Source organism: Ostrinia furnacalis, unplaced genomic scaffold (assembly GCF_004193835.3).
Source record: "Ostrinia furnacalis isolate ACB-3 unplaced genomic scaffold, ASM419383v2 OfSCF1038, whole genome shotgun sequence".
In the NCBI taxonomy this organism is placed as follows: domain Eukaryota; kingdom Metazoa; phylum Arthropoda; class Insecta; order Lepidoptera; family Crambidae; genus Ostrinia; species Ostrinia furnacalis.
In genome coordinates this window covers 30,298-57,845 of record NW_021131277.1, presented here as the reverse complement: position 1 = coordinate 57,845, position 27,548 = coordinate 30,298, and the positions used below count along the sequence as shown (strand labels likewise).

At 37.7% G+C, this 27,548-nt stretch overlaps 1 protein-coding gene across 1 annotated transcript in view; it reads left to right on the top strand.

The window, feature by feature from the left end:
• Window positions 1-362: 362 nt before the first annotated feature.
• LOC114350960 (uncharacterized) overlaps window positions 363-27,548 on the top strand; it is a gene marked incomplete at its 3' end in the record, with an annotated part of 41,224 nt that continues 14,038 nt past the window's right edge. Inside the window, exon 1 of the mRNA XM_028301966.1 lies at window positions 363-712. Within this exon, the coding sequence (XP_028157767.1) occupies window positions 655-712 (58 nt within the window). The remainder of the gene's footprint in view (window positions 713-27,548) is intronic.

Genomic DNA, 27,548 nt, shown 5'->3' with positions numbered 1-27,548 from the left:
TAATGTTTTTATGCTTAATCATAAATTCCTCAAATTGTTTATTGAATAACGCGAGGAAGATTAGCAAGTTAATTAAAACATTACCAAAGGCTTTTAATTAGACGTTTGAATGACTTTTGTGTACGTTTACGGAAAATAATAAGTACGAGTTGCTGTAATTTATTGATGTGAAGGAAGCCGGGAGCGAATTCTTAACTTTTCACTTAACGATTCCTTCTTAACAAACTGGATCTCATTTTATCAATTGTCAAAGTTTAAAAACTTAATCCACTTTAGGACCCTTTAGGGTGAGTTCACACTGCGCATGACGTGAACCTAGCGCGAAAAACCAAGGACATTCTGCGGACGGTACCCACACGGGTCGCACGCTCCGCCCGCGCGCGCCATTCAAATATGGAATGCGATCGTATTCGGTGACTTGTAAACATCAAACGTTCGAAATTCAAAATTTGATTGCGAACTCAAAACTTTTTCGTGCTTCATCAAAGAGGATTTTGTACTTTTTGTGTTAAAAAAAGTAAAATGTTCATAAGTGAAATTGTTTTAGAGTATTTTGGACGCTGTTGGCGGTGTGGTATTAATTTGTTTATGATGTGACTGCAATTAGATTATTAACAGCAGTGTACGTGAAACCGGACGGTATATTATGTAATAATGCCGAAGTCGTTTGAAAGCGTGAAAATGAAGCTTTTATCGTTGATTACTTTGTGCGGTAAGTAAAATGCTTTAATAATGTTTCTTTTATACTTACGAGCCGTTGTATTTTTTTATTGAAATGGAGAGGAAATTATGTGGCAATTGCAAACAAACGTAATTATTTAGATTGGGTTATCTACGAGAATCTACGAGATTTCAAGGACTTTATATTTTTAATTTAAGTAGTTCTATAAATAATTACATGAGCCAATTAAAAGAAATTATTTTATTACAAAAGAAATTACAAACAATTGTATAAATCTTAATGATTTTTGTCTAAAAAACCTAGAGACAAAAATTTTGCGGAAGCGCTTAATAAAATGCTAGAATGATTACCATACGAGCGCGCTTTGCGCTCAAACATGCATCTGACAAGCGTGAAATAGCAGCTGCATTCCAATGCAGTTACCATCATAGTAAAACTATGTAATATCCATCGCAATAATGTTTAACTAAGAAATGAATCTACTTAGTTGCTGTTAAGTTATCGTCAAAGTATTATTCTATTCCTTTACATTATCCTTACATAAATAAAAAAATAACTAGGTTTCTAGCTTGTTTAGGCACTTCTTTTTTTCGTGTCGACAACAAACCTACACAGTGTCAGCCCAAAACTAGGCACTTATTGTATTTATTATAAAACCTTTTTACTACCTACGCTTCGTGTGGAAATAAAAAAAAATCTACGCTTCCGCGCGTCTTTTGGCGCGCTCATGTGTAAACGCGAGAAGCGATAATCGCACATCTGCACACGGCCTTACGTTTATCTATTTACTAAGTAAAAATACAACGACGAAATTTTCCAGTCTAATCTGGGAGATACGATTTGGCACTACGTTACGCCAAAAAGATGGAAAAATAGAGACCTTGTTATTCCCAGAAAGCACTGCGGAATATTTAAATTAGAAAAGAAACATCGCAGATAAGCAAGCTGGCACGGTCTTAATTTGAGATTAAGTCAGTTAAAGTTGGGTATTCACGTAATACTAACCGTGAGGTGATCTCACAGGGGCTGTTAAGTAACCTTTTGGGTGAGACATTTTATATTTTAAAAGTTAGCGTAATTAGATAACTTATCCATTAAACTTTGCCACATCTGGCTCGGTTTCAAATTCTCGATGGTCGTTACAGGTCTTATGGATTCCATAATTTCTAATAGAGGATATGAAAATTCATGTTATGTTTTTTGTATAAAATTAAGGGTTTTCATCGCATATCGCACGTTAAAGATTTCGTAGCAGGCTGAAATTCACACAGAGCGGACTGAAGAAAGAATATGTAAAGGAAAATAAATATAAGATGCGAGACGCGACGACCATTTACATTGGTTAGGTAAATAGATGGAAATAATATTGGTGAATCGATCTTCATTATGACGCTCCCGGTTAACATAATCTGAGATGTACAACTGAACTAAGTACCTAAATATCTATTCAATTCTCAATGATAAAAGATTATAAACTCAGAATCAAAATGTTTGACTTATAAATCTAAGGAACCTAACGCGTAACATACAATAAAAGTAAATCGCCGACACATCAGTTAATACCTAACATTTCAGTAGCAAAATCTTTCTTATTAGAACTAGATAAGACCACAATGTAGCTTAATATTATCATGCCATCCGTATATTGTAAGACAGCTCTGTCTCAGCCGGCGAACAACGTGATTTATGAAATAACTCCGTTGAATGTATTCTACATGGATTCCATAATAAAGTCGTAAATCGTAGTGTGATTTAAATAACATTTTTGTTTCAACCCTTCTTCTTCTATCCACATAATTCTTTCAGACATTCATGCATAGTAAATGCGGATCATAATCCCTTGATAAAAGGATGATGTACATTACAGGCCTTTGAAATTTCACTTTAATAATACATGAACGTCTCAACAATTTTTTCTCTTTTAGGTCGCATTTGTTGGAATATTTTTCGAGTGAAAATCTCTTCGTTTTAAGCAGGTTATTGAATTAGAAGCGTAACACGATGAAACATGGCTTTCTTAAAACATAGGTGTCGCTTCAGTGCTCTAGCGCTTTGGTGGTAGTTACCCAAATTAAGCAATCGTTAATAGACGGGTAACAATTTCGAATATTTTGTGGTATTTGTCACAGGAATCTTCATACTTGGAAAAAGTACTTTTTTAAGTCGCTAAACCTTAGTGCGGTTTAATATCATCTAATTACAAGGTTCGCCACTTACCTGCCTTACACCCACTCCTCCAATCTGCCCTGGGCCCGTCGTGAAATATTATCTAGTCTACCTACCTAATAGTTGGGTTGAGGCTGTAGGCTAGGACATTAACAGGGTTACTTACTTACTTTTTGTAGCTAATTGCTTTGAAGGCTTGATAGCTATACCAATCATTCTTTTTAGGCAAACATTACTATGAGCTCTCACAGTGCGCGTGGACGCACAGGATCCCAAAAGCCTATTCATAGACAATATTTTAGTGGCGGAGTGTCACAAACGAACCAATTACAGAGCTCTATTCAACGCTGGAGGTTCGACTTCGCATAGCGTTGCTGCTTCACTCAAGCAAGCTTCGTTTGTGAATACGGGCGTCAGTTTCGTGAAACCTCTGCTACGTAATTAATTGAATAACTTCGTCCAATAAATGCCAAAAACAAATGTAATCATTGTTTTGTTTTCTATTACGACAATAGAAAAAGTGAAATAATAAAGAGCAACTTTCTTTCAAGTAAATCATGACTTATTATGCCTATTTGCCCTAACCTAACTCGTTGGCCCTTCCCAATAATTTGCCGTCAGATTTATGATTATGCCCACGATAAACGATCCAAACTTTTTAGGGAGAATGTAATACACATTCAATACAGACGCTTGGTGTTCTTATCCTCATAGAAATAGGGGTCAGTTTGGGTAGAAATATAGGGGAAGTTTGCCAACCACCTGACCCTCTGTTGGATGGGAAAACAAAGCCAAGCACGATGGAACTAGCAAAAAGTGCTCTAGTTATAGATATAAGTATTTGCTACTTATAGATTTAGGTATATTTTTGTGTTAGAGTGCTCTGTTATATCAAATGGCGTGAAGTCCCATTCTTACCGAAATCATTCAATTTGGAGGTTCTTCAAAAAAGTGCTTTAAACCTATTTTTGTCGATTAAAAAAAGTGATATTATCGAAAAATATTGTAATTCACAAACGATGCTAGCTTAAGTGATGCAGAAAATCGAACACAGCGTTGAATAGAGCTCTTTGATTGGTTCGTGTGTGATCCTGTGCGTCCACGCGCATTGTCAGACCTCATAGCAATGTTTGTGAATACGGGCGTAAGTCTATTGTATTCCTACAGACGGTAGTTTACCAGTGAATTATACATCCATTGTAACTGACTCTGATGAACTACTGCCCAACTCTAAACTGTTCACGTACTTCCTGCAAACTGTTTGGGGGAGCGTCAGCAACAAACTTTGACATTAATAAAAAATGAGTTTCGATAACACAGTTAAGCTTCGTTACTAGTGATAAGTGACAGTCCAGGATAGGTAAGTGCACAGATACTTCTGTGTATAACGTTTTACGCCAAAATTACTGAACTAATGTTGAAAAGTTGGATATGCAAGAAGTACTTCCTTTTTTTGCAAGAATGTGATATTTTGTAATAGAAATAAAACTTGTTTTAAATTATCTTAACTGACTTTATCGGAAAGCTAGTTTTACAGCAATGAGTGATTTCCGTTAATTCAAAATCTACCTACCTATTTCTTTTGAATTTTCCGTCTAAAATTTGATATCCGAAAAATATGAAATTTCCCAAATATTTGTCCAATTTTGGCAACAGTACCGTCGTAGAACGACATCCCACAGTCGAATCGTTGCTAGAGAAATGACCTTATTTTGCCAGCTCCAAAATTGAGCTTCGTTCATATTTGATGCTGCTCTGTTGAGCTGATAGCGTCCTACAAAAAGTACACGCTCTAGTCCAGCCTCAAGCTTTAAAAATGTTACAAAACCTGGGCTATGTTCGCAATTTGTGCTTGCGAATTTTTTTAGTGTCGTGCTAAGAATTTTGAGATAAAATGGGATTTTACACCAAAAGCCTGGGTAACTTATATTTTATTCAAATACGGGTCAAATTACTAGATTAGATTGCTTAGTTTTCTAAGCTAGAAAACTGTCAGCAAATCTTCGTAGATCTCATCTAATCACATTAGACGTATTCCCAAGTGGGCCTTTAAAAATAACTTAGGACATTTTTTGGATAATAACTGTGTGGTTCTGGCAGTGTAGAGTATGACTACTCCCACTTTTCTCATGGATTTCGTAATAGCCGATTAATGTAGTCCACACACTAAACCCGCCGATACAAGCCGTTGGCTTTTGACATGTAAGCAGTAGTCAAGTCGTCGACATGTTTCTTCTGACATAAATCTGTCGACAGGCTTGGTCTCTCTATAAGGGGACATCAAACCTCCTTGACCCTAGTCAGCGTTGAGAGTGTATGACAAATCCTCCATTTTATCATCATCATCATCAACAGCGCTTTACAGCCCACTGCTGCCTCCTCCACCTTAGTCTCCACTAACCCTCCGGTTTTGCTATAATCTCCACGGTTGCCATCCTCTCCTCCATTAGCCATTTGTAAATTAGAGAAAGTCGTATTCCTTCAGTGGAGACAAAATAATCTAATCAAGATGGTCTTACGCAACATCTTGAGTCCTTTTCATTGAAAGTCTGTTATTAGACTCGATTCTTCGACTTCCTTAATTTGCCAAAGTAAAGATAAACAGAGTTCGTTTAATCTTATAGCACTTACTAGAAATTGGTCTTATAAGAGCGATCAAGTTTATACAACCGAAACATTACAGCTAAGTTTAAGTTGGTTCATGATATTCATTAACTCCATGGCAAACATGACGTACGAGAATTCAATAACATGTTAAATTAGTTTTGAAATCAATTTAGATTTTAGTTGTAACTAAATTAAGAAACATGCAAGGTTCACCTGTTCACGAGATACCTGTAAAATGATTGATGATAATAATTTGCAGAGACTAGTGTTATTCGACCTGTGTATAGAACTTGTATACTAGACTTTATAATGAAAGCAATTTTACTCGTAATCGGCATTTCCGGAAATTAAAATGGCGTTAAGGTGATACCTGCAGACTATGTTAGTATAACATATTATAAAACACAATAAGTATCTACCTACTGTCTGTAATGAAATTTACAATAAAATTAGACTTTAAAGCAATTGAAAATATTATGATGATGTTATAATACGAATATAACAAAAAAAAATTGCAGGTGGTTTCATGTTAGGTACATAATCTGCTGGCACTTGTGAGAAACATTGTCAGTAGAGAAGTCAACAACTGGCTGTTTCTCTTATTTATAAACTTAGAAAAAGCATCAAGAGTTCCATTCTGATGACCTATTGCCAAACCACTGAGTCCAAATTCCAAACTGGTTGTAAAGAATAGAATTGCATGGCAATGAAAAAGTCGGTGGCTTCTGAATTAACTTATTATTATGCCAAGTCCATCGGTAGCGAGGGTATTTCCCTCGAGAGAGCAGCAGACATTATTTTAAGCTTTTTCTTTTGATTTATTTTAAAAACTTCCATGAAATGTTTACAATAAATTCATACCTTTGTTGAGTTTTCATCTACCGGTGAAGGTGAAACAAAATTGTTGTTGGTACAGTTACTTTTCAGAGTTTTTATTTTCATCATGAATATAAACTTATTCATTACAATTATTGTGTAAATCATAAATATTTTTAACATCTTTTTTGTATACTTTAGGCTTTGTCAATGATGTTCAAAACCGGTGTCAGAAAATGAAATGAAATGTTCAGAATATGATCATACTAGCTTTCCGCCCGCGGCTTCACCCGCGTGGAATTTTGTCTGTCACAGAAAACTTTTCTCGCGCGCGTCCCTGTTTCAAAAACCGGGATAAAAACTATTCTATGTTCTTTCCCGGGACTCAAATCGGTTCAATGGTTTAGGCGTGAAAGCAAGACATAAAGTCAGACAGAGTTACTTTTGCATTTATAATATTAGTATAGATTATTAGGTCTGAACTAATATGATCATATTCTGAACGTTTCATCTCTGACACCGGCCTCAGTCTGAGGCTATTAACAAAGACTACATGCATATCTATGTAGGCCTAAGATGACACTCTTATTGTTCTCGTCTCACTATTAATACAGATGAACAATGAAGTTTAGAGAGCATACAGCTAAGATTAATAGAATCGATTGCATTTCTACTGATTCTAAAGCTCGCTTTCTGTAAATGCTGTTGTATTTACAGAAAGCAAGTTTCATAACCGTTCTACCTCTTGTTTATAAATAATTTTTGTTTCTTTAACTTTTGTCAATTCAATACATAATTTTAGAATAGAATAGAATAGAATAGAATTTCTTTATTGCGGTAAATTTTACCTTACTTATTTACCTTACACTGTGATCCGCAAATAATAGGGTATCCTTAAAATGTTTTGTTTCACGGCAATCTTACTTACTAAAAGTATTCTTTGTATTTTTATTTCTTTGAGTAGTTGAGTTTCCAAACAAAAAATATTTGTTTTACTTATTACCTGAAAAGAGTACACAGAAAACACGCTGAGGTTCAATGAAAAACACATACATTCATAATTAAAAATGTCCGTCGAATTTCCAAAACGTTATATTATAATTAAATTATTTTCTGAATTAACACGCAAATGAAGAATGGTTCAAATAAAATATTGCGAAAGGTTATTGCCGTAATAATTGAGAGCCGTAGCATTTTAATGCTGTTGGAGCTCTTAATTCGTAAACAGTTACCAGTTAACGTCTCGGTATTAATTTTCGTCAGGAATTTTGTCGATTGTCAGCAGAATTAAACGTAGTCCGTTCTTTGACGACGTGGAATGCTTGGCTCAAGGCCAAGTACTTTGTATGTTTATTTTTCGTAATCCCACCCTTGCGGAATCGTTTCTGAATTTTCATATAATACTAGCTTTGCCTGCAACCTCGTACGCGTGAAGAACCGGGTATGAAAAATAGCTTACGTCCTATTGTGGATTTTGACATATCTGTCAATGTCATGTCAAAAATAACCAATCATGCAGCATTTGGACCTCCCGTCTAGGTACGTATTGCCATCTGGCGGATTTTTCAATCGCGAAAACCCTCATTCGGAGAAGTTTAGTTACAAACACTGGGACACGAGAATTTTATGTATTAGATAATGTAATTTTCTTCTACCGTGAGATTTTCAGCACATGCCAATACCGCTCATTGTTTACTGAGAGCCAATTATAATTAGAACACAGCTTTTAACTTTGAACGGGAATTAATTAAGAATTCATTAAGGACGACATTTTGTTTATTCATCGTGAACGGTTCCTCGCTCGCTGCTATTGAATGCTGATCTGAAAAACAAATTAAAATTCAAATAACAATTAAATTGCCACATCGAAATTAGAGACAAAAGAAGCTTGTGAACAATGCTAGCGTTCGACAGTCCTGATGAGCGTGTTAGAGATAACTGCCTTTTATTTAACCGCCTCTGTAGTCTAGTGGTAAGACCACCTTCATACCCAGAGGTGCGGGATCGATTTTCAGTGAGGGCAGATTTTGTTCGGTTTGGTCGGTAGCGCTTGTTCTAAGTCTGCCTGGCTACCACTATCTAACAAGTCTGTCGCTACGAGTATAACAACAATGTTAATAGCTTTGCTATGTTCCGGTAACATAGCTAGTTCTTCTTTTGCTTGAGGATTTCGGGTGATCTCGCTCCCACCTTCGGCCTGATCATACTCTCCTTCAGGTGAGATGGATGACTTGTTCCCTTTGAGACATCCCTTTTTTTTGAAGGAACTGTTTTTGCAGGATCCCGTATCCCGTATCCACGAACAGCTCGTTTACAGTCCCGCAAAAAAACGAACCTTTCGAATTTTGTTATTAAAATTTTTCACAAGGCAGTCCAACTCTGCGAGATTACTGTATCCCGCAAAACTGGATTGCCATAGGAACGAGCCCTGAGAGGCTAAAAAAGCCGTGTTTTTATTTTTCATTCCCAATTAAGTTTCTGAGGGGTTGAATTCAATGTATCATTTATCTGAAGCCGGCACTGACAGGTAACTCGGCGGCTGTCGATTGCATCGCAAATTGTTAATTCCCAGACCGAAACACACAGTCAACGATTGTGCTTTACTATGGCGATTATTTTCACTGGTGCACCATTCAAACAGCTTCGGAATCCAACGGCTGAATAGACATGAAAGAATTTTCGTGTGCAACGACCGACTTTAATGACGGCCGTTTATTCTTTTCAAAGGGTTGCTCGCCATTCCGTATACATAAAGCTGTAATGGTAGTCAAAATAAATACGATCAATTACAGAATAAAACACGGGTAACGAGCCGTGAAACAGTGTCGGATAATTTGGTTGTTTATGTCGCATGAAAGTGTGGAACTTTTTGGATTTAATTTTTAGGCTGCAACATAAATGTGATGAAAACTGTTTCGCTGCCTACCTACCTTTGTTTTAAACTCAAAGTTTGGTTTGTTTGTTATTACGTAATAGGCTGAAAAACTGATGAGTAATAATAACTTATAGCTGTGCTAATAGGTAAAGCTTTTTAAAAAAATAGATAATAACTAAAATGTTTGTAACATTGTAATATTGTGTTCATCACACACGTACCTAGTACATTTACAAAATAATGCAATATCGAACATCTTCTCTTAATTAACTTTTACAAAAAGAAGGAGGTTCTTAATTTGGTAGGTATTTTTTGTCTAAATTTTTACTTAACTAACACTCGTCAATACAACAGTACGTGACAATACTGGGTTGCATAATCTTAGTTTGATTTTAACAAACGTCAAAAATATGTTAAACTCCAAAAAAAATACACCGGTTAACTTTATAGTTACGGTCAAAGTTAGGTGATGCAACTCAGCCTAAATGTTATGATTTAAGCAGATGGTGCCTTTTGGGTAGGCTTTACCGACAATTACGCTAAAATAACAATAACACTTTCGGACATAAAAAAGATCTGGCTCCATATGATAAGGCAGTTAAAAGAGTTCGCTCGTAAATCGTGACGGTTGCCGGCAAATTGTATAATGATTAGGTCCTTTATGACTCGTTTGATGCTGGTAAAAATAAATTCGCTGAAAGTAATGTAAACATTTAAAATATGATTTATCTTTGTCTTTTGTCTATTCTTTTATTATTCTTTGATAAACTTAAACTGTTAATGAAGTTGAACATTATAGTATTTCGTTTATGAAATTGTTTTTCAGTCCTGCAGTCCCTGGTGTGGTTCTTTTTAATACATAACTAGCTGACCCGGCGAACTTTGTTCCGCCTTAATGGCAATAAATAAGCAGACTTTTTTATTATTTGGAACGGGATAAAAAGTATCCTATGTCCTTCTCCTGGCTCTAAACTACCTCCCTGACAATTTTCAGCTAAATCGGTTCAGCCGTTCTTGAGTTATAAGTGGTGTAACTAACACGACTTTCTTTTATATGTATACTAGCTGACCCGGCGAACTTTGTTCCGCCTTAATGGCAATAAATAAGCAGACTTTTTTTTTATTTCGAACGGGATAAAAAGTATCCTATGTCCTTCTCCTGGCTTTAAACTACCTCCCTGACAATTTTCAGCTAAATCGGTTCAGCCGTTCTTGAGTTATAAGCGAAGTAACTAACACGACTTTCTTTTATATATTATTATATAGATAGCTGACCCGGCGAACTTTGTTCCGCCTTAATGGCAATAAATAAGCAGACTTTTTTTTATTTCGAACGGGATAAAAAGTATCCTATGTCCTTCTCCTGGCTCTAAACTACCTCCCTGACAATTTTCAGCTAAATCGGTTCAGCCGTTCTTGAGTTATAAGTGGAGTAACTAACACGACTTTCTTTTATATATATAGATATAGATTGTATTAAAACTTGCCGCAAAGCTGTAATAGGTCACTTTCTTTCACCTAAGAGTATCTGAATGGCATGTGCTGCATTTTTTGACGATTACCAGTATTAATTTTATGTATATTTCAAAAAAATAATACACTACAGTGTATCCCCATTTTCAGCGTTCATTCCCGCGCTCGTTCTATGACGTTATCTCATGGGGCTTTAATATATTTTTGTGTAGGCGTCAAATGTATATTTACAACGATATCTATGGTTGTTGGTCGGCCGATAGTTTAGTCGGGCAGTTGATCAGTATGGGCATGTATGGGAGTGCGCACACTACGCCGATTCGATTTGGCCGATTCTTCATACAATTTAAAATCGGGCACAACTATCGGCCAACAAAAAATCAACGGTGTGCGCCTACTCTAACTGAGATACGGTCCGATCTAGCCACTTTAATGCCTAGCAGCTCGCGTTTCCAGCCTCCAAACGCGAAATAAGACACTGACAAAACGATAACATCCAAATTACGTCAGTTATTCAATTTGCAACTTGTGACGTTGAATATTCGGAGGACTTATTTAAGTGACAGCTGTGAGCGATAACACCGAGTGCATGATTGAGGATCATTGTTGTTCTCCATCGAGTTACCAGGTCGATCCATCAACTTGTAGTTTCTAGTTCCAAGTTTTTCTGGAGTTGCTGAGCACAGTTGCCAAATTGTCACCGTTTTTATTGTCGCCAACTTAGTTATTGTCATTTACACGTTTATGCTTTTATTAGATCTTTTGTACTGTTATTGTGGGATCATAAATGGCAGAGTAGGTTTTTGATAAAGAAGCAGAGAAGTTTTGTGGAATCCAACTGTTTTGTTGTACTTAGACCATTGTGTCAGCAAGTAAAGATATTAAAAAAATGTGAGCATACAAAAATGTCACAGCATAAATAATAATAATGTGTCTAAAATACGTGAGCGCAGAATACGTCATCATCATCATCATCATCATCATCATCATTTCAGCCATAGGACGTCCACTGCTGAACATAGGCCTCCCCCAATGCTTTCCATGTTGATCTATTGGTAGCGGCCTGCGTCCAGCGCTTTCCTGCTATCTTTAGGGCACATAGTACGCAGAACTGACGGCCGATGGGGCAGAAAGGTTCTGGAATGGAGGCCGCTTACCGGAAAACGCAGCATGAGACGTCCACCTACAAGGTGGACCGACGGCAGAATACGTACTAAGATGTAAAGCTTAATTAGATCTTAGATCTTATCGTGGATTAAACTTCTAAAATAAAATAAATGAAATGGCGACGACAGATGAAATTTTATTGAAATCTGATCTTCTTAACCATCGTCATCAATATAAGAGTAACCCAGTACACTGCTGTAGGCTTTTCCAATGCACACTACAAGTTCTATTCCCGGGCTATCTTGTTAGAGCTACAGCAAGCACTAGATGAGACTCAAACTCACGACCTTTTGCTTGCTCTATCAAGCGTATTTTACGCTGTTAGAGGCAGCGTTTTCGGCAAAAATGTCTGAATAACTATCGTTTTATTTATTTATTTAAGGCACAGCTTCAGAGAAATAATTTTCGTTGATTTCATAAAATACGAAAGTCCTATATTTATGAAATAGTTTCTGTCAGAAACATGATTAAAGTAAGTTAATAAACTAATCCAATTTCAAAATTAATACTTCGTTAACTGTATTGTGTTACGTGAGAACTTCGCAGCGAATTTAGTCATATTATTTGCTCCGAGAAAAATGGCCAAACAACTTGCTTAGAAACTATAACATAGTTTACAACTTATCGTATCGAATAATTCAACTTTCCTTGGCCGCGACACAACTTGAATACAAAATAATGTTACACCAAAAGTTCATTTATTTAGTTTCTTCGAAGTATCGCGAGGAGTTACTTTAGTTTTTACACTTAAGTTAACAATTCAACATAAGTTTTTGACGTTTTAATAATTACTTTTTGCGAAGTCCTAAGTGTAATAAAGAAGGCATAATTTTTGTATTTAGTACACCGTTTTTGTCTAAAAACATTTTACTCAGCCCTCTAGAGACGTGACATCATGCGACTACAAAAATGTAATGAGTAGCTAACTTTACATTGGGCAATTAGTTTTATAGCATAATTTTGCGTGGTCATGTCGTAGGTGATTGACCTTAAGTTGACATTTACAAACACTAATTAAGGGATATCAAATTAATTGCATCATGTTCATGTCGCACACGATTATGCATTCCGATCTGTATTAGTATTAGGGTCCCAATAGACGACTAAGTACTATAAGGGCGAAAGACACATTACAGTAAAATATTATGTACTCACTATGGGCCTTATACATATATAAGCTCAAAGTTGGACAGCGTGCTATGGAGAAGGCTATGCTCGGTGTTTCTTCACGAGATCAAATCATAAATGAGGAGATACGTAAACGAATTACAGTCGTGGTAATGGGCAGGGCACATAGTACACAGAACTGACGGCCGATGGGGCAGCAAGGTTCCGGAGTGGAGGCCACGTACCTACTGGAAAGCGTAGCGTAGGACGTCCACTCATAAGGTGGACAGGCGACGACCTCACAAAGAAGGCGCTGGATGCAGGCCGCTACCGACCTTTGTGGAAATCATTGGGGGAAGCCTATGTCCAGCAGTGGACGTCCTATGGCTGAAATGATGATGATGATAATGATGATGATTGTGTACACGCAATTTTTGCTTAATGTCTATTGCTAGCTTAGTATTAAATCATAACTCAATTGTTTTGCTATGCTATCTCGTCTGCCCACACTTTAATAAAAAGAGTCAAAATTTTGACCTTTTTCAATTTTTATATTTATCGGCGCTTCAGTGGATACCTACGGGTACAATAATTGGCTAGTTACCTTATTACCATACTGTAAAAACATGTTAAAAATCCAGACTTAATTTTATTATTTTAAGTAAATGTGGTAAATGTGAACTGTAACTGTTTTAATTTTAGATGTTGAAAATGAGCTATATTTTATACAACGTTTCTCTATTTTTCGAAATCCAAATACGTACCTACTCGTACCTATGTATGTGAATTCCAACCTAATTGATATTGAATTAACACATTTAATTTTGCGATCAGAGTGCCATTTTGGGTTGAGTTAGCAATGAGATGTTACATAATTAACAAGCCCGACGATACCGTTTTTGTACTTTACAACATACGAGGGTTGAAAATTGGGCTAGCTCAGTCTGAAAATACTAAAAAGTTAGACAATATTATATTGCTTCTGATAGTCGATTATTGAAAAACAAAAGTTATGAAAGATAGTTAGGTACAGTCGAGTTTATAAATATAATGGCCGTGCCAATATTTCAAAATATTGTAGCGCAGGCAATACCTACTACGCTACCGCAACATATGATTAATTTTTGTGATGTTTGAGTTTGTATTGAAATTATGATCGTTAACAGCATTTTAAAACATTGGCACTGCCAATATATTTGTGAACTCGACTGTACTATATTCACATACTTCACTATCATAACGTTAACAAGTTTTTTGTACCATTAAAGTAATGAAAGGCAATTTCTTAGTTGCTTACAATATCCCTCCCTAATGAGCTAGGGCTGTGCGTCAGTGCTTCCATAATATACCTTCCATTAAATATCCTTCCATAAAATACCTTCCATAAAATACCTTCCATTAACCCTAACATTCTTTAAGGCGTTCCTAATGAATGCGCGTTCCGATCAGACCGTCCATTTGGCAGTAATTACTATCCGAGTAATGATAGGGTTAAGTTGTGATGTAAACGCAACTATTGATAATGGAATCTAATAGTTAATTGTCTTGTATTTACTAAAACAGTATTGTATATTTTGTAATATAGCAGGTTTTTTCGTCTTTTGTAGATAAAAAAGCTTCTTTTCAAGTTCGAGGCTCCATTGAAACGTTTTAATAAAGTTTATTACTTGTTGGCAAAGAAAACAAGGAATATTTTTTTGTTTATTGTATTGCGTAATTAATAATTATGTACGTGGATTCTATAGTTACAAGTTTATTTATCATTAGCGGCCCGCCCTGGATTCGCATGGGTATTAAGTTTTTTTTTAAATATAAAAATTTTTGAGAAAATATTATGTCTTTAACCGTATTTCTTTTTAAATCTGTCCTGTAGTTTCAAAAGTAAGTAAGTAGGTATACAGGGTGTTAGGTAAATGGGTATATGAGCCGACACTAGCCCATGTTAACATGGTCATATAAATTGTATAGTGAAGTCAGAAATTTGATATCATCATTTTAATGTTTTTAATTTTCATACAAAATAAATTTACTAAAATCCGATTTGTATGAAAATTAAAATAATTAAAATGCAGATATCAATTTTCTGACTTAACCATACCATTTATATGACCATGTTAACATGGGCTAGTGTCGGCTCATATACCCATTTACCTAACACCCTGTATAGTTCATTTGAAAATACCAATTTTCTTTGCCGCAGTGAACGTGTTAAATTATAGGATATTGCGTGTGTCCCTACGGCCCGGACGCGGCCTTAAAATACTAATTACTATAGTAACTTAGTGCCCTGTGCGGCCCGCATAGGAATTGTCAATTTTGCCTAATAGCACGAAGTACAGTCGGCTCGGAGACATTCCGTTTTTTTTTACCAGGATCCCATTTAGTGTACGTGTTTTAATGTACACGAAAATCCCGTTTGCTTGTCCCGTTTCCCACAAAAAACCGATCAGAGGGCTTAGTGTGAGTTTACATCAAAGGTCCTCACTAGTGAGCGCATTAAAAAAATATATGAAAATTTTAGTTTTTCAAAGTTTCTGCTAGGGGCGCTGTACAATCCATCATACATTTAATGTCATTTATTTACGCACTCACTGGTGACGACGTTTGATATTATACTCAAACTAAGCCCTCTTTTCGAATTTCGTAATTCGAATTTCAAACTAACATACGAGTATGGTTAGCGGGATCCTGCATTACAGGATGCTACAAAACTGGATTGCCGTGGGTATGAGCCCTTAAACTGTAGAAAAATCGCACGTTTTAACACCACATTAAGATAGCACAGTGCATAGCTTGATTTGTTGCCATCCTACAGTCAGCGTCAAATAGTACGTGACACCCAAAGTAGCAACGTAGCACCCAAAATGACAACCTGCATACGGAACTATTCGCACCTCTCTTTCCCACCACTGCAACTCCTGTGTAGCCAGGATCTAAAGCTTGACCGCCAATAAAAACCCAACCAGTGAAGGTCAAGTTTGTCCCTGGCAACCTGCATACATTAGCAACCTAAGATGGCAATGGGCAGGGCATATGTACGCAGAACTGACGGCCGATGGGGCCTCAAGATTCTGAAGTGGAGGCCACGTACCGGAAAACGCAGCGTGGGACGTCCACCCACAAATTGGACCGACTACCTGATAAAGGTAGCAGGAAGGCACTGGATGCAGGCCGCTACCATCCGTGCGATGTGGAAGTCATCGGGGAAGCCTATGTTAATCAGTGGACGTCCTGTGGCTGAAATGATGATGATGACGTCTGTTGCAATCAGAATATGGTTGTCTTTACAACTTTTTGGCCACTTTGTGTGTCAGGAATTACTTGATGCTGACTGTAGGTACAAGGGCGGTAGCACTCCAATTTATTGCTTAGTTTAATGTCAATTTATCGCAAGCAAATAGATTCGGTGGTTCTGTTTTGACCATAGAAAATCCAAATAGTAAAGGAATCTTGCAAACTTTCACAATAATACACTGCCTTAGTTTATGGGGTCATTGTTTATAGAGCCGGGAGCCATCTTTGATAAGTTAGTTTGAATTTCAAGGGGAATAATATTGTAGATCTGTAAAGTGTCTACATTTTTAGTAGAGCAAAACAGGAATATTTGTTTAAGAATGTTTGGAAATAAACTTTATCAAGGAACTTCATATTATTGATGTTACGTTTACAAGGCACTGTACCTATTATGTGATAAATCTGCAGTACTCAAAAATATTCCATTCTCAAGACAATCTCAGAAATATCACTATATTCAATTGTGATCTAAGTCTTTCCAAACATAATCATACTTGTATTTTTCACATGCATGTAACTTAAATTGCTATTAAAAATACAAGAGATAAAAATAAATTGGTTTAAAGACAAAGCCAATTCAGCAATACCACATTGTTAACTGGCATAAAAACAGCTCTGCGAGTTATTATTCAGATTGGATAATGAAATTAATATGCATTTTTAATGCAAGCAATTTTCCATGCACGAACAGAATGTCGAGCTTGCTGAGAGAAATTCACATTCAACTTTTATAATGTTTTGCTAAGGAACATGTTAAATGATAAAAATATCTGTTTAATATTTAGTAGTTTCTTTGATCACAAATAGAATATTTTGGAACATTTTGTAGGTTTTATTACTTATTCATAGATATTCTGAAAAAAGCTGTCGAGCTTTTTTCGCCATCATGGATGACGGCGCGACGTGAGGGTATTGTGATTCCGCTTACAATATAACAGTAAAAATGTTTACCAACATTTTACTTTTATTTGTAACTTTCTTTATTACCAACAATATTGCTATTTTGATATGGTATGCTTTCATCAGTAGATAAGTTGTATTTTGAACATAGGTCACTTAATTTCCACATACGGCTGCTATTTACCTATTATTTACCTGCTTCTCCACCAAAACTTTGTTTCTTATAAGCGTTTTCAGAAAAAATAAATAAATCACCATCGTGTAAACACAGCCTTAGACATTGAACGTTCAGCTCCAACAGAAATGAGTCTTTAAAAATAAATGTGCAAATAATTTGCGCATGCTGTTCCCATACGTGATATCCCTCACGCACCGCCAAGCTGTCGGTTTGGCAGCCGCTCATATCCGCGCTCGATGCAGCCGATTGCTCGTTGCCGAGTGCAGCCCACATCTAGATGGGAATATGCATTCGCATCTGCCGAAAATTAAACGGCTTATGAACGATCGTTTAGCGGTGATATTCGTGAATTGTGGTACTCAGTTCCGCCATTGGATTTTCTACAATTTTCAAATCACGCAAAGGCTATGCTCGGGGTTTGCTTACGAGATCGAATCAGAAATAAGATCTGTACCTAAACGAATTAAAGTTGCTGACGTAGCCCGATGCATTAGCAAGCTGAAATGGCAATAGACAGAGTACACAGCACGCAATATCGACGGCTGAAGAGGCAACCAGGTGGTGGTAGCTTTCAGCTTTCTAGCTGAATGAATGGATAATAGAATAGAATAGAATGGAGGAGACGTATCAGCAAACACAGTGAGGGACGTCCACAAGAAGAACATGAAGAGATGATTTGTAATGATAGCAGGAACGCGCTGGATGCAGGCCGCTCCCACTCCCAACTGGCTACTTTGTAAATCATTGGGAATGGCTATGGACGTCATATGACTGAATGAAAAAGTCGATCAGCATGCTATCTACCTAAAGAGGATTTTGCTCAACGCTTATTTTCGAAATCGAAATACCTAACCACTAGATTGGCAAGTTAAAGTGACAGTGGACAGAGCTCGTAACGTGAAAAATCGACACCGAGCTGAAAATACAGGTTGTCGAGTGTTACGATTGCCACCTGTCCGAGAGCCTTTGAAAATACAATACCTAATTGTCTATTGCAGACCGCTTTTCTGTTTAAGCTGCTTTGGATAGTTTTATACTCGTACGTAAAATATGCCACTTCGCATAAAAATATTAATTAGCTCTTGGTTTACACTGTTAATTAATAATGAAAGAGAGTCTCAATATGTATAGAATAACTTCGTATATTAATTTCCAGAATTTCATCAAGTCGAATGAAATTGCGATGAAATTTCACTTGAAATACGCAACAAGGTTCCTTTTCATCGAAGTTCTGCTGTGTTAAGAATAGCTCTGGAAATATGCAATCAAGTATGCAAAGCAATTTCGCCGTGCTATGCTCACCACATGGTGTAATATGTGAGAAATGAGTTGCCGTATTAATATCGGGCCCCATTCCTTATTTATGTTGTGGTCGGCCGCTCAATTAAGGCCCCAACTTATGAACAAATCGTGGTTATCACCGTGGTACAATTTATTTTATCCTTGAGACACACCAACTGGAGCGAAAGAATTATGGCCGCGAACAAATGCTGCGATATCGAACGTTACTGGCCAACCGCCAGGAACGGTGACAATTTTTGCCGCCGATACCATTTGTGTTCATAAAATTTTTCACCAATCTAACTTTCGCGGCAAAAAATATCGAAATTGAGTATTGGAATTCGGAAGAATATTCGATCGGAAAATTTGAACGATTGCATGCCCGCACAGTTCACGCATGGATGCTTACACATTTTTATCGCCCAATGAAATTTTATTTAGATATAAAAGAGCAAAGGGGTTCACCGATCCGGTGAGCATACACGTGTATCTGTGATTACGTTCCGATGGAACAGCATTAAAATATCGTTGGGAATACGTGAATAACAATTTCCTCCTTCCTTTGATCACATTGAATACATTGAATACCCATAACATTGCATTTTATCTAATGGTATATTCAATTCATAAAGTTTTAATTGATAAAAGCAGCCGTTTTCTGTATCTTTGATCCCTGGCAGAACAGTAAAGGACCTGTATTAACGTAGGACCATGCCATCGTGTATTATTATTAAAATTGAGATGTGTGATTGCAATAAACTCATACATTATGGGGTTCGTTGTAGGTGGGTACTTAATAATTCAAAAAAATAATGTCGGTGACTTTTATATGTACTTTGTGCGACTTTTGACAACATGTCACAATAAGTTTTAAAATTAAAATTATGAGCTTGAGAATTCAGAGACTGATTACTATTATTTTTTAAAATTCCGGGTGAAGCTAGCTTACTCCTTTAGCCTGATCATCACTTACCATCAGGAGGGATACAGGCCAAGAGCTTTCTCGATGTGGTTAAAAAAACTTACCTAAGTACTCAAATATCTTTACCGTTTATTTTCAAAAAAATTATAGGTACGAAAAAATATTAAAAAATATATTGAAATTATATCCAGCCGTCTTAATTATGAGTCTCCGAGGTCTAAACTTTGTTATTTCTACATTTCGTCGTGGGAACAAAACAGCTGCCATTGAACGCGCAATTTCTTAGAAGGACCGAAATCTGCGAACAGCTACATGCGTAGGTTAACTATGTTAATTAAGCTCATAATTCATTACACAAAATTAATGTTTACCTTTCATGCTGATCAGTCATGACGTCATAGGCAATTTCGGGCTGAATTCCATGGAAGCCCGTGGCGTGTCTACCGATCCATCCCAAAGGACGTGATGGAAATTAGCTCTACTTGAAACGCGTCCCAACAAACATCCAGACTAGCACTCCAATATGTCTCTACAGTATTAACCTAATTACATTTTGTCCCACGCACTCCCTTTGTAGTAAAATTATTGACTTAACGCCCGACTAATTTTAATTTAAGTTAGCTTTGGATATATTTAGTTCAGTAGCGTATGTTATTATTTTTCAATTTTTAACCGACTTCAAAAAAAGGTTCTTTCTCAATTCGACTGTATAATTATTTTTTGTATGTAATATTACTGCAGAACTCCGACAATTATGCCAAAAGTGGTTTTTTGTTCGATGAGGTCCCATTGTCACCATTCAGGGTCTGATGATGGGATCCTAGGGAAATCGAGGCAACCCTCAAATTTTATGAAAGATGAGACCGAAAAGACTGCTGACTCAATCTTTAAATAAAGCGTACAGTTGTCCACATAAATACGTGAGCAGAAATATTTTTGCATCGACAAAAAATACGGGACTAGAATACGCTAGCAGTATCAGATTGCATATTGGAAACTGCATAGCGAACTCGTATTTTAATACGACAGTAAATTTTGTGGCATAAAAATATGGCGATATGCATTTTTGTGACTTCGTGCCGGACATCAGATGTTAGTGCGCATCGATTTTGATATTTAAAATAAAAGAAATGTTATTTAAAAAAGTCATGAGTAAGTTTAAAAGAATAGAATCGTTTTAATTATCTGACTATAAATTGTAATAAGGTATTTAATTAGGTTATTTGGAAGTTAAAACACACGTTTGTACCGTTATTTAATTAAAAGTTGATTTCGTTTCATTTTACCATCATTAAATAGATAAGAATTACTCGTAAATTTTAATAAGTCGAACAGTATTGCATTCATAGGTTTTTACAAATCTATAAACTCACAAACGAGCACATTTTAATAAAAAAATATCACTGAAAAGGAAAGCCTTTAAACGTAGTTCAATTGAATTCTCTTCATCTATAAATTATTTAAAGATAATATTTTGAATAAGTTAAAACATGATTTTAATCAAGTTTATTTACACAACTTTACCACGAAATTATGTTTTTTCATAATAAAATTGTGTAAATAAAGTCTATCCACTTAATGATTATTTGCCAGAGCCAAATTATTGAGATTAATGAGAATCGCCGCTGACTTTACAGATTTTGCCTTCAGTCGATTTCTCGAAATACTAACAGCAAAGCAACTTAAGAAAATTACTCAGTGGGGGCTCCTATAATTATTATTCAACCTTTATCCGGCGCAAATCAAGTAAATTTGTTCCAAAATTACTTTTATTAAAAGCATTTCTTTCCCTCCGCCGAACCAAAGTGCTAAAGTAGAGAGTAAATGGACTGGAATTTCCGTTTCACGAATAAATTATATAAGAATATTACAGTAAATAACTCTTTAAAGATGTTTCACAACGATTCCCGCCGAATGGTGCGAGGAACTTTTTGATAAAGGGATCTATTATTTGCTTACTTTTTGTAGTTTGTACCTGTATTATACTCAACAAAAATATTATGTACCTACCTACACAAGATGTGTTGATACTAAAGTAAGATTATTTTGGGTCTTTTTACAAGTTATCTTAGGTATCTAGTTATTATAAATTGTTTAAGGTAGTTGATAATTTTATAATGTTTTAGTAAAATAAGAGTTTACAAGAGCAATCTGTTTTGCTCGAGCAAACTTTTCAACTACGTAATATGTTGAAACATTTTATACTAATTTAATAAGAATGTAAACTGATAATTACTAGTGCATCACAACCACAGTAGATCACAACCTTCTGGTACATAGTTGTTTTTATTTTTTTTATTTCTAGCAGAATTTAATCTTGATAAAGTGCTTTATTGAAAGGCTCTCAGAGGGGAATATTACAGTATAATCACCATTATTTAGCAAAGTAAACTTGTCACTCAAGTTCCGAACTTCGAGGGCAGTCCTTTCAAAGCGTATCTACTTTAAAGGTATTTACTTAATGACGTAAGTTTGGTTGATTCCCATTTACTAATTCACTGGTGAGCTATTAATTAAGATCAGATTAAATTTTAAAGTTAATTAGTAACTCATTAATACTTTGAAGTGCTCCAGACGGATTTTATAAGATTAATTAAAAACTTGTTTGATTTTTACCTTTTACTGATGTTTGAAAGAAAAATAACGAAGTATTCGATGCTGGAAGTCTTTCATTTACTTAATTGGGACGTGATTATCATAAGGTGACGTAATAACATTCTACTCATAAGTATTATTTAATTATTAGCCTATTGAGACTAAAACGTCTTGCGAGATAAACACTTTTAAAGTGATTATGTGCTTTGTCATCGATCTTGGCGCTCTGACTACAAGTTATCTTGTGGTATGTGGTTTGTACAACTATCACAGTAACAATACAACTTAGCGATATAGCGTCATGATACTCACGCTAAGAACGTGTTCTATTGGGAGAAGTTTGATCTTATGTCAGTAATATCTTGTAGATTCGATATTTTAATATAATGAGACGGTTGGTTTTCACACAGATATTCCACTTTAAACTATTTTAGTCTTTTCTACCTTTAGTCTCGTATTTGGGACCATGACATTGCGCGGAAATTTTATCATTAATTTAATTTATCATTGTTATGTCATCAGTCTATCTTCCACTGATTGACTCTGAAGCCTACTTAGATGGAACGCCTTAAAAACCGATCTCCTATATTTTCCTCCAGTTACTGCCTCATCATCATCATCATCATTTTAGCCATAGGACGTCCACTGCTGAACATAGGCCTCCCCCAATGCTTTCCATGTTGATCGATTGGCAGCGGTCTGCGTCCAGCGCTTCCCTGCTACCTTTACGATGTCGTCGGTCCACCTTGTAGGTGGACGTCCCACGCTGCGTTTTCCGGTACGCGGCCTCCATTCCAGAACCTTTCTGCCCCATCGGCCGTCAGTTCTGCGTACTATGTGCCCTGCCCATTGCCACTTCAGCTTGCTAATCCGTCGGGCTATGTCAGCGACCTTTGTTCGTTTACTTAGTTACTGCCTAGTTGTCTTATTTTCAGAAAAATGTGTGGTACTTATTTAATTCCTTTTTAAATGAAGGTGGAAAAATGCCTAGGATGTTGACCTCTCTTGATTAGCCACGGTATTGATATTTACCGTTAATTTGTTGGTTATAAACACGTGGCTTTGTGTCAATAACCGAAGTATAACGAAAATGTTTTGATGCGTGGCCGTATTAGTGCTGTGTTTGTATTGACCAAACCCTCTTAGCCGTGGCAAATATTGACCTGTGCGTTTATTACGCCCTTGAGTTTGGTCAGAAAGGGCTAGAAGCTGCAAAATTGAGACAAAAGATAAATTACGTGTTTACTTTTTACATGTTAGGTGTGACATTGTAACTCGAAAATTTTAGGTTTTTAAGGCGTATTATTTTTTTCTGTATTTTTTTTTATGCATAACAATATTTGACCGCACCTGCAGATGTTAAGTAAGATGGATTATCTTATCAAAAGGCCAATCATTTGTGGCATGTAATGATTCGATAAAATCAAAATAATTATTCAGTTTTGACCAATATTTTGGCACCTATGAACGTCAAAAAGCCCTTGGGGCACTTTACATGTTTCCTTATCTTTTGGGCCTTACCAGATCGGATATTTTAAAATGTCATCGTTTCAAACCGTTTTTCCTTTGTTTTCAAAAAGCTGTCACTGCATTACTTTCCAGCGATAGACTACCTTATCCAATGCTGCGCCTAATCGTTATTTATTTTCTACTAATTGCTTATTTTTCTTCATCATCATCATCATCATTTCAGCCACAGGACGTCCACTGCTGAACATAGGCCTCCCCCAATGACTTCCACATCGCACGGTTGGTAGCGGCCTGCATCCAGCGCCTTCCCGCTACCTTTATCAGGTCATCGGTCCACCTTGTGGGTGGACGTCCCACGCTGCGTTTTCCGATACGTGGCCTCCATTCCAGAACCTTGCTGCCCCATCGGCCGTCAGTTCTGCGTACTATGTGCCCAGCCCACTGCCACTTCAGCTTGCTGATCCGTCGGGCTATGTCAGCGACTTTAGTTCGTTTACGGATCTCCTCATTTCTGATTCGATCTCGTAAAGAAACACCGAGCATAGCCCTCTCCATAGCACGCTGTGCAACTTTGAGCTTCTGTATAAGGCCTATAGTGAGGGGCCACGTTTCCGAGCCATAAGTCATCACAGGTAACACACATTGGTTGTAGACTTTCGTCTTCAGGCACTGGGGTATTTTGGACGAAAAGATGTTGCGTAGTTTCCCGAACGCTGCCCAGCCGAGTTGGATTCGACGATTGACCTCCTTCTCGAAATTGGACCTACCTAGCTGGATCGTTTGTCCGAGGTAGACATACTTGTCAACAATCTCAAGAATCGAGCTCCCAACCGACACCGGGTAGGGCGCAACATGGACGTTCGACATAAGCTTCGTTTTGTCCATGTTCATCCGAAGGCCTACCTGTTGGGAAACTCGATTAAGGTCTTCGAGCATGGTGCCGAGGTCCTCCAGCGATTCTGCCATGACCACGATATCGTCGGCAAACCGAAGGTGAGTGATGTACTCGCCGTTAACGTTTATGCCGTATCCTTTCCATTCCAGGAGTTTGAAAGCGTCTTCCAATGCCGCGGTGAAGAGTTTCGGAGATATAACATCTCCCTGTCTTACGCCTCGCTGTAGAGGAATCGCCCTCGTGCTTTGCTCCTGTACTCGGACCGACATGGTGGCGTTTTTGTACAAGCACTTTAGTACCTCGATGTACCGATAGTCGATACGGCACCGCTGGAGAGACTGCAGCACTGCCCACGTCTCAATCGAATCAAAGGCCTTCTCATAGTCCACGAACGCCAAGCATAGTGGCAAGTTATACTCCTCAGTCTTCTGTATAACCTGCCGCAGCGTATGGATGTGGTCTATGGTACTATAACCTTTCCGGAAACCGGCTTGTTCGGGAGGCTGGAAGTCATCGAACCTACGTGCGAGACGATTCGTGATGACTCTCGAAAACAGCTTGTAAACATGGCTCAGAAGCGAGATGGGTCTGTAATTCTTCAGTAAGGTGTTATCTCCTTTCTTGAAGAAAAGCACCACCACGCTTCTGTTCCATGCCTCTGGCGTTATTCCCTCGAGTAAAACGGAGTTAAAGAGCCTCTGAAGGACCTTCAGTATCGGTGTACCACCCGCGTTCAGAAGCTCCGAGGTTATTCCGTCATCACCCGGTGCCTTGTTGTTCTTAAGTTGTTTGAGAGCCATCCTAATCTCGTATAGGCTGATATCCGGGATATCCTCGGTATAGTGTCGGGTTAGCTTAGCTCTTGGATCTGTGGCTGAGCTATCAACAGGTTTGGTGACCGAGGTATATAACTGTCCATAAAACCTTTCGATCTCACCCAGAACCTCGGCTTTTGTTGACGTTACACTACCGTCTGCCGTCTTCAGCTTCGTCAGCTGGCTTTGCCCAATAGAATTGTCTCTTGCAAACACTTTGGAGCCTTGGTTCCGCTCTATCGCCTCTTTAATACTATTAGTATTAAAGTTGCGAACATCATGTCGCAAGGACTTCCATATCTGTCTATTGAGCTGCCGATATGCCTTAGCGTCAACGGAGGTCTGCAGTGTCATTGAACGTCTTTCAACCATGAGTTTGAGGGTACGGTCGGATAGTTTTTGCGGTTTATTTTTACGTCGTGGTCTAAAAAATTTCGACCCGACCGCTTGGACAGTTTCTACGAACCTGTTATTTATCTCGTCCACTGACTCGCAATTTTCCAGGCATGCAAAGCGATTCGACAACTCGAGCTGAAAGCTCTCGGGGCAGTGAATATGAGCATTAGAGGGGCGGAGCGTAGACTTCATCAAACGGGACCTCTCCAGCTTGACGTTAATGTTTAGTATGCCTCTGACTATCCGGTGATCACTACCGGTTTTCACCCTGTTGATCACGGAGACATCGCTAAACATTCGTCGCTTTGTGGTCATAATGAAGTCGATCTCATTTCTCGTGGAACCATCGGGACTCATCCAGGTCCACTTCCTGTGAGGCGGCTTCTGAAAGAAGGAGTTCATCGCATAGAGATTCTCCTTTTCCAGGAACTCGGCCAGCCTCTGTCCCCTGGGGTTCCGTCGCCCATATCCATATTGCCCCACTCTCAGCTCATCATCACCTCGCATGCCCAGTTTAGCGTTGAAGTCCCCCATAACGACATTGAAGTGGGTTTTAGTTGCATGTATGGCCCTACTTATGTCCTCATACATAGCTTCCACTTCTTCATCTGGGTGTGTAGAGGTCGGTGCGTATACCTGGATTACCTTCAACGAGTACCTTTTGGATACTCTGAGTATCAGGTATGCAACCCTGCTCGACACACTTCCGATGGTAATGATGTTGTTAATGAGGGACTTGTGGACGAGAAACCCGACACCACCTTGGGACAGTTGTTCGCCCTCCCGGTAGTAAAGCAGGTTGCCGGATTTCAGGGTTATCGTGTCCTCGCCCTCTCGTCGGACTTCCGATAGCCCTATAATACTCCATCGCAACCTACTTAATTCATCTTCCAGCTCTATAATCTTTTCGTCGGACCTCAGGGTGCGGATGTTGTGTGTTACGAGGGCCAGTTGTCGTTTGTGGTGGTAGCTATTCCTCCTCCGGGGATTCTTAGCACCCCCCGCCCCGTCGTCACCCCAACCGCTACCGTAGTCAGGAACAACGGGGCTGCCGGAGACTGGGGGCCTGGTTTTAGCTCTGCCGTTCATCAGGGGGGGGAGTTGCCAGTACTCGCCACGCTTGGCAGGCGGGTTGGCGAGCGCAGTTTTTTTATAAGGTTTCGCACCTAGACGCTGCTGCCCATCTCGTGCTACAGGATTTAGTCGCCTCTTACGACACGCCTCCTGTTGGCGGTGGGGAATGGTATTCTTTACGGCCGTCCCCACACGGCACAATTGATTAATTAATTAATTCGGCATTATTTTTCTTAAACATACATAAATAATGCTCCTAAAACATTCTTATTCTGTAAATTATGTTTTACTTATTTTCTTTTTTTGTTAAATCTTTGACCACATGGATGTTGTTCTTACACTTAGCTCATAGCCTTGTCTAAGTGCTGTAAGGTTCGAGGCGGTGGGAGCCTGATGTCCTGTAACACAGGTATTCGATACCTAGCATAGGCATCAGACTCACACTGATATTAAACATCATAATCATAATTATCTCATGTATGTTTTCAATGTCTGTGTGAGTAAATAAAGATTTTGATTTGATTGATTGATAATGCAAAAACATGATACTAAATTAATCTGTAGCTATCCCCAAACCACCAAACTATGTCTTCGGCGAAACTCGTTGATCTTGCTACGACCATTTTGCTACGACGTAGCAAACACGACTCAAACTTTCCGTAGCATAGACAAAGTTAAGTCAAATAGGATAAAGTAATTTTAGACATTTCAGCTTCAAGATAATTTCGTTATGTGCCTGTAACTCGGTAATTTGATAATAAATTGGCCATAAACCTGATTTAGGTCGTATCTAAATTGATACATTAGCTTCATAGTTTATTTCGAGTAAATCTAA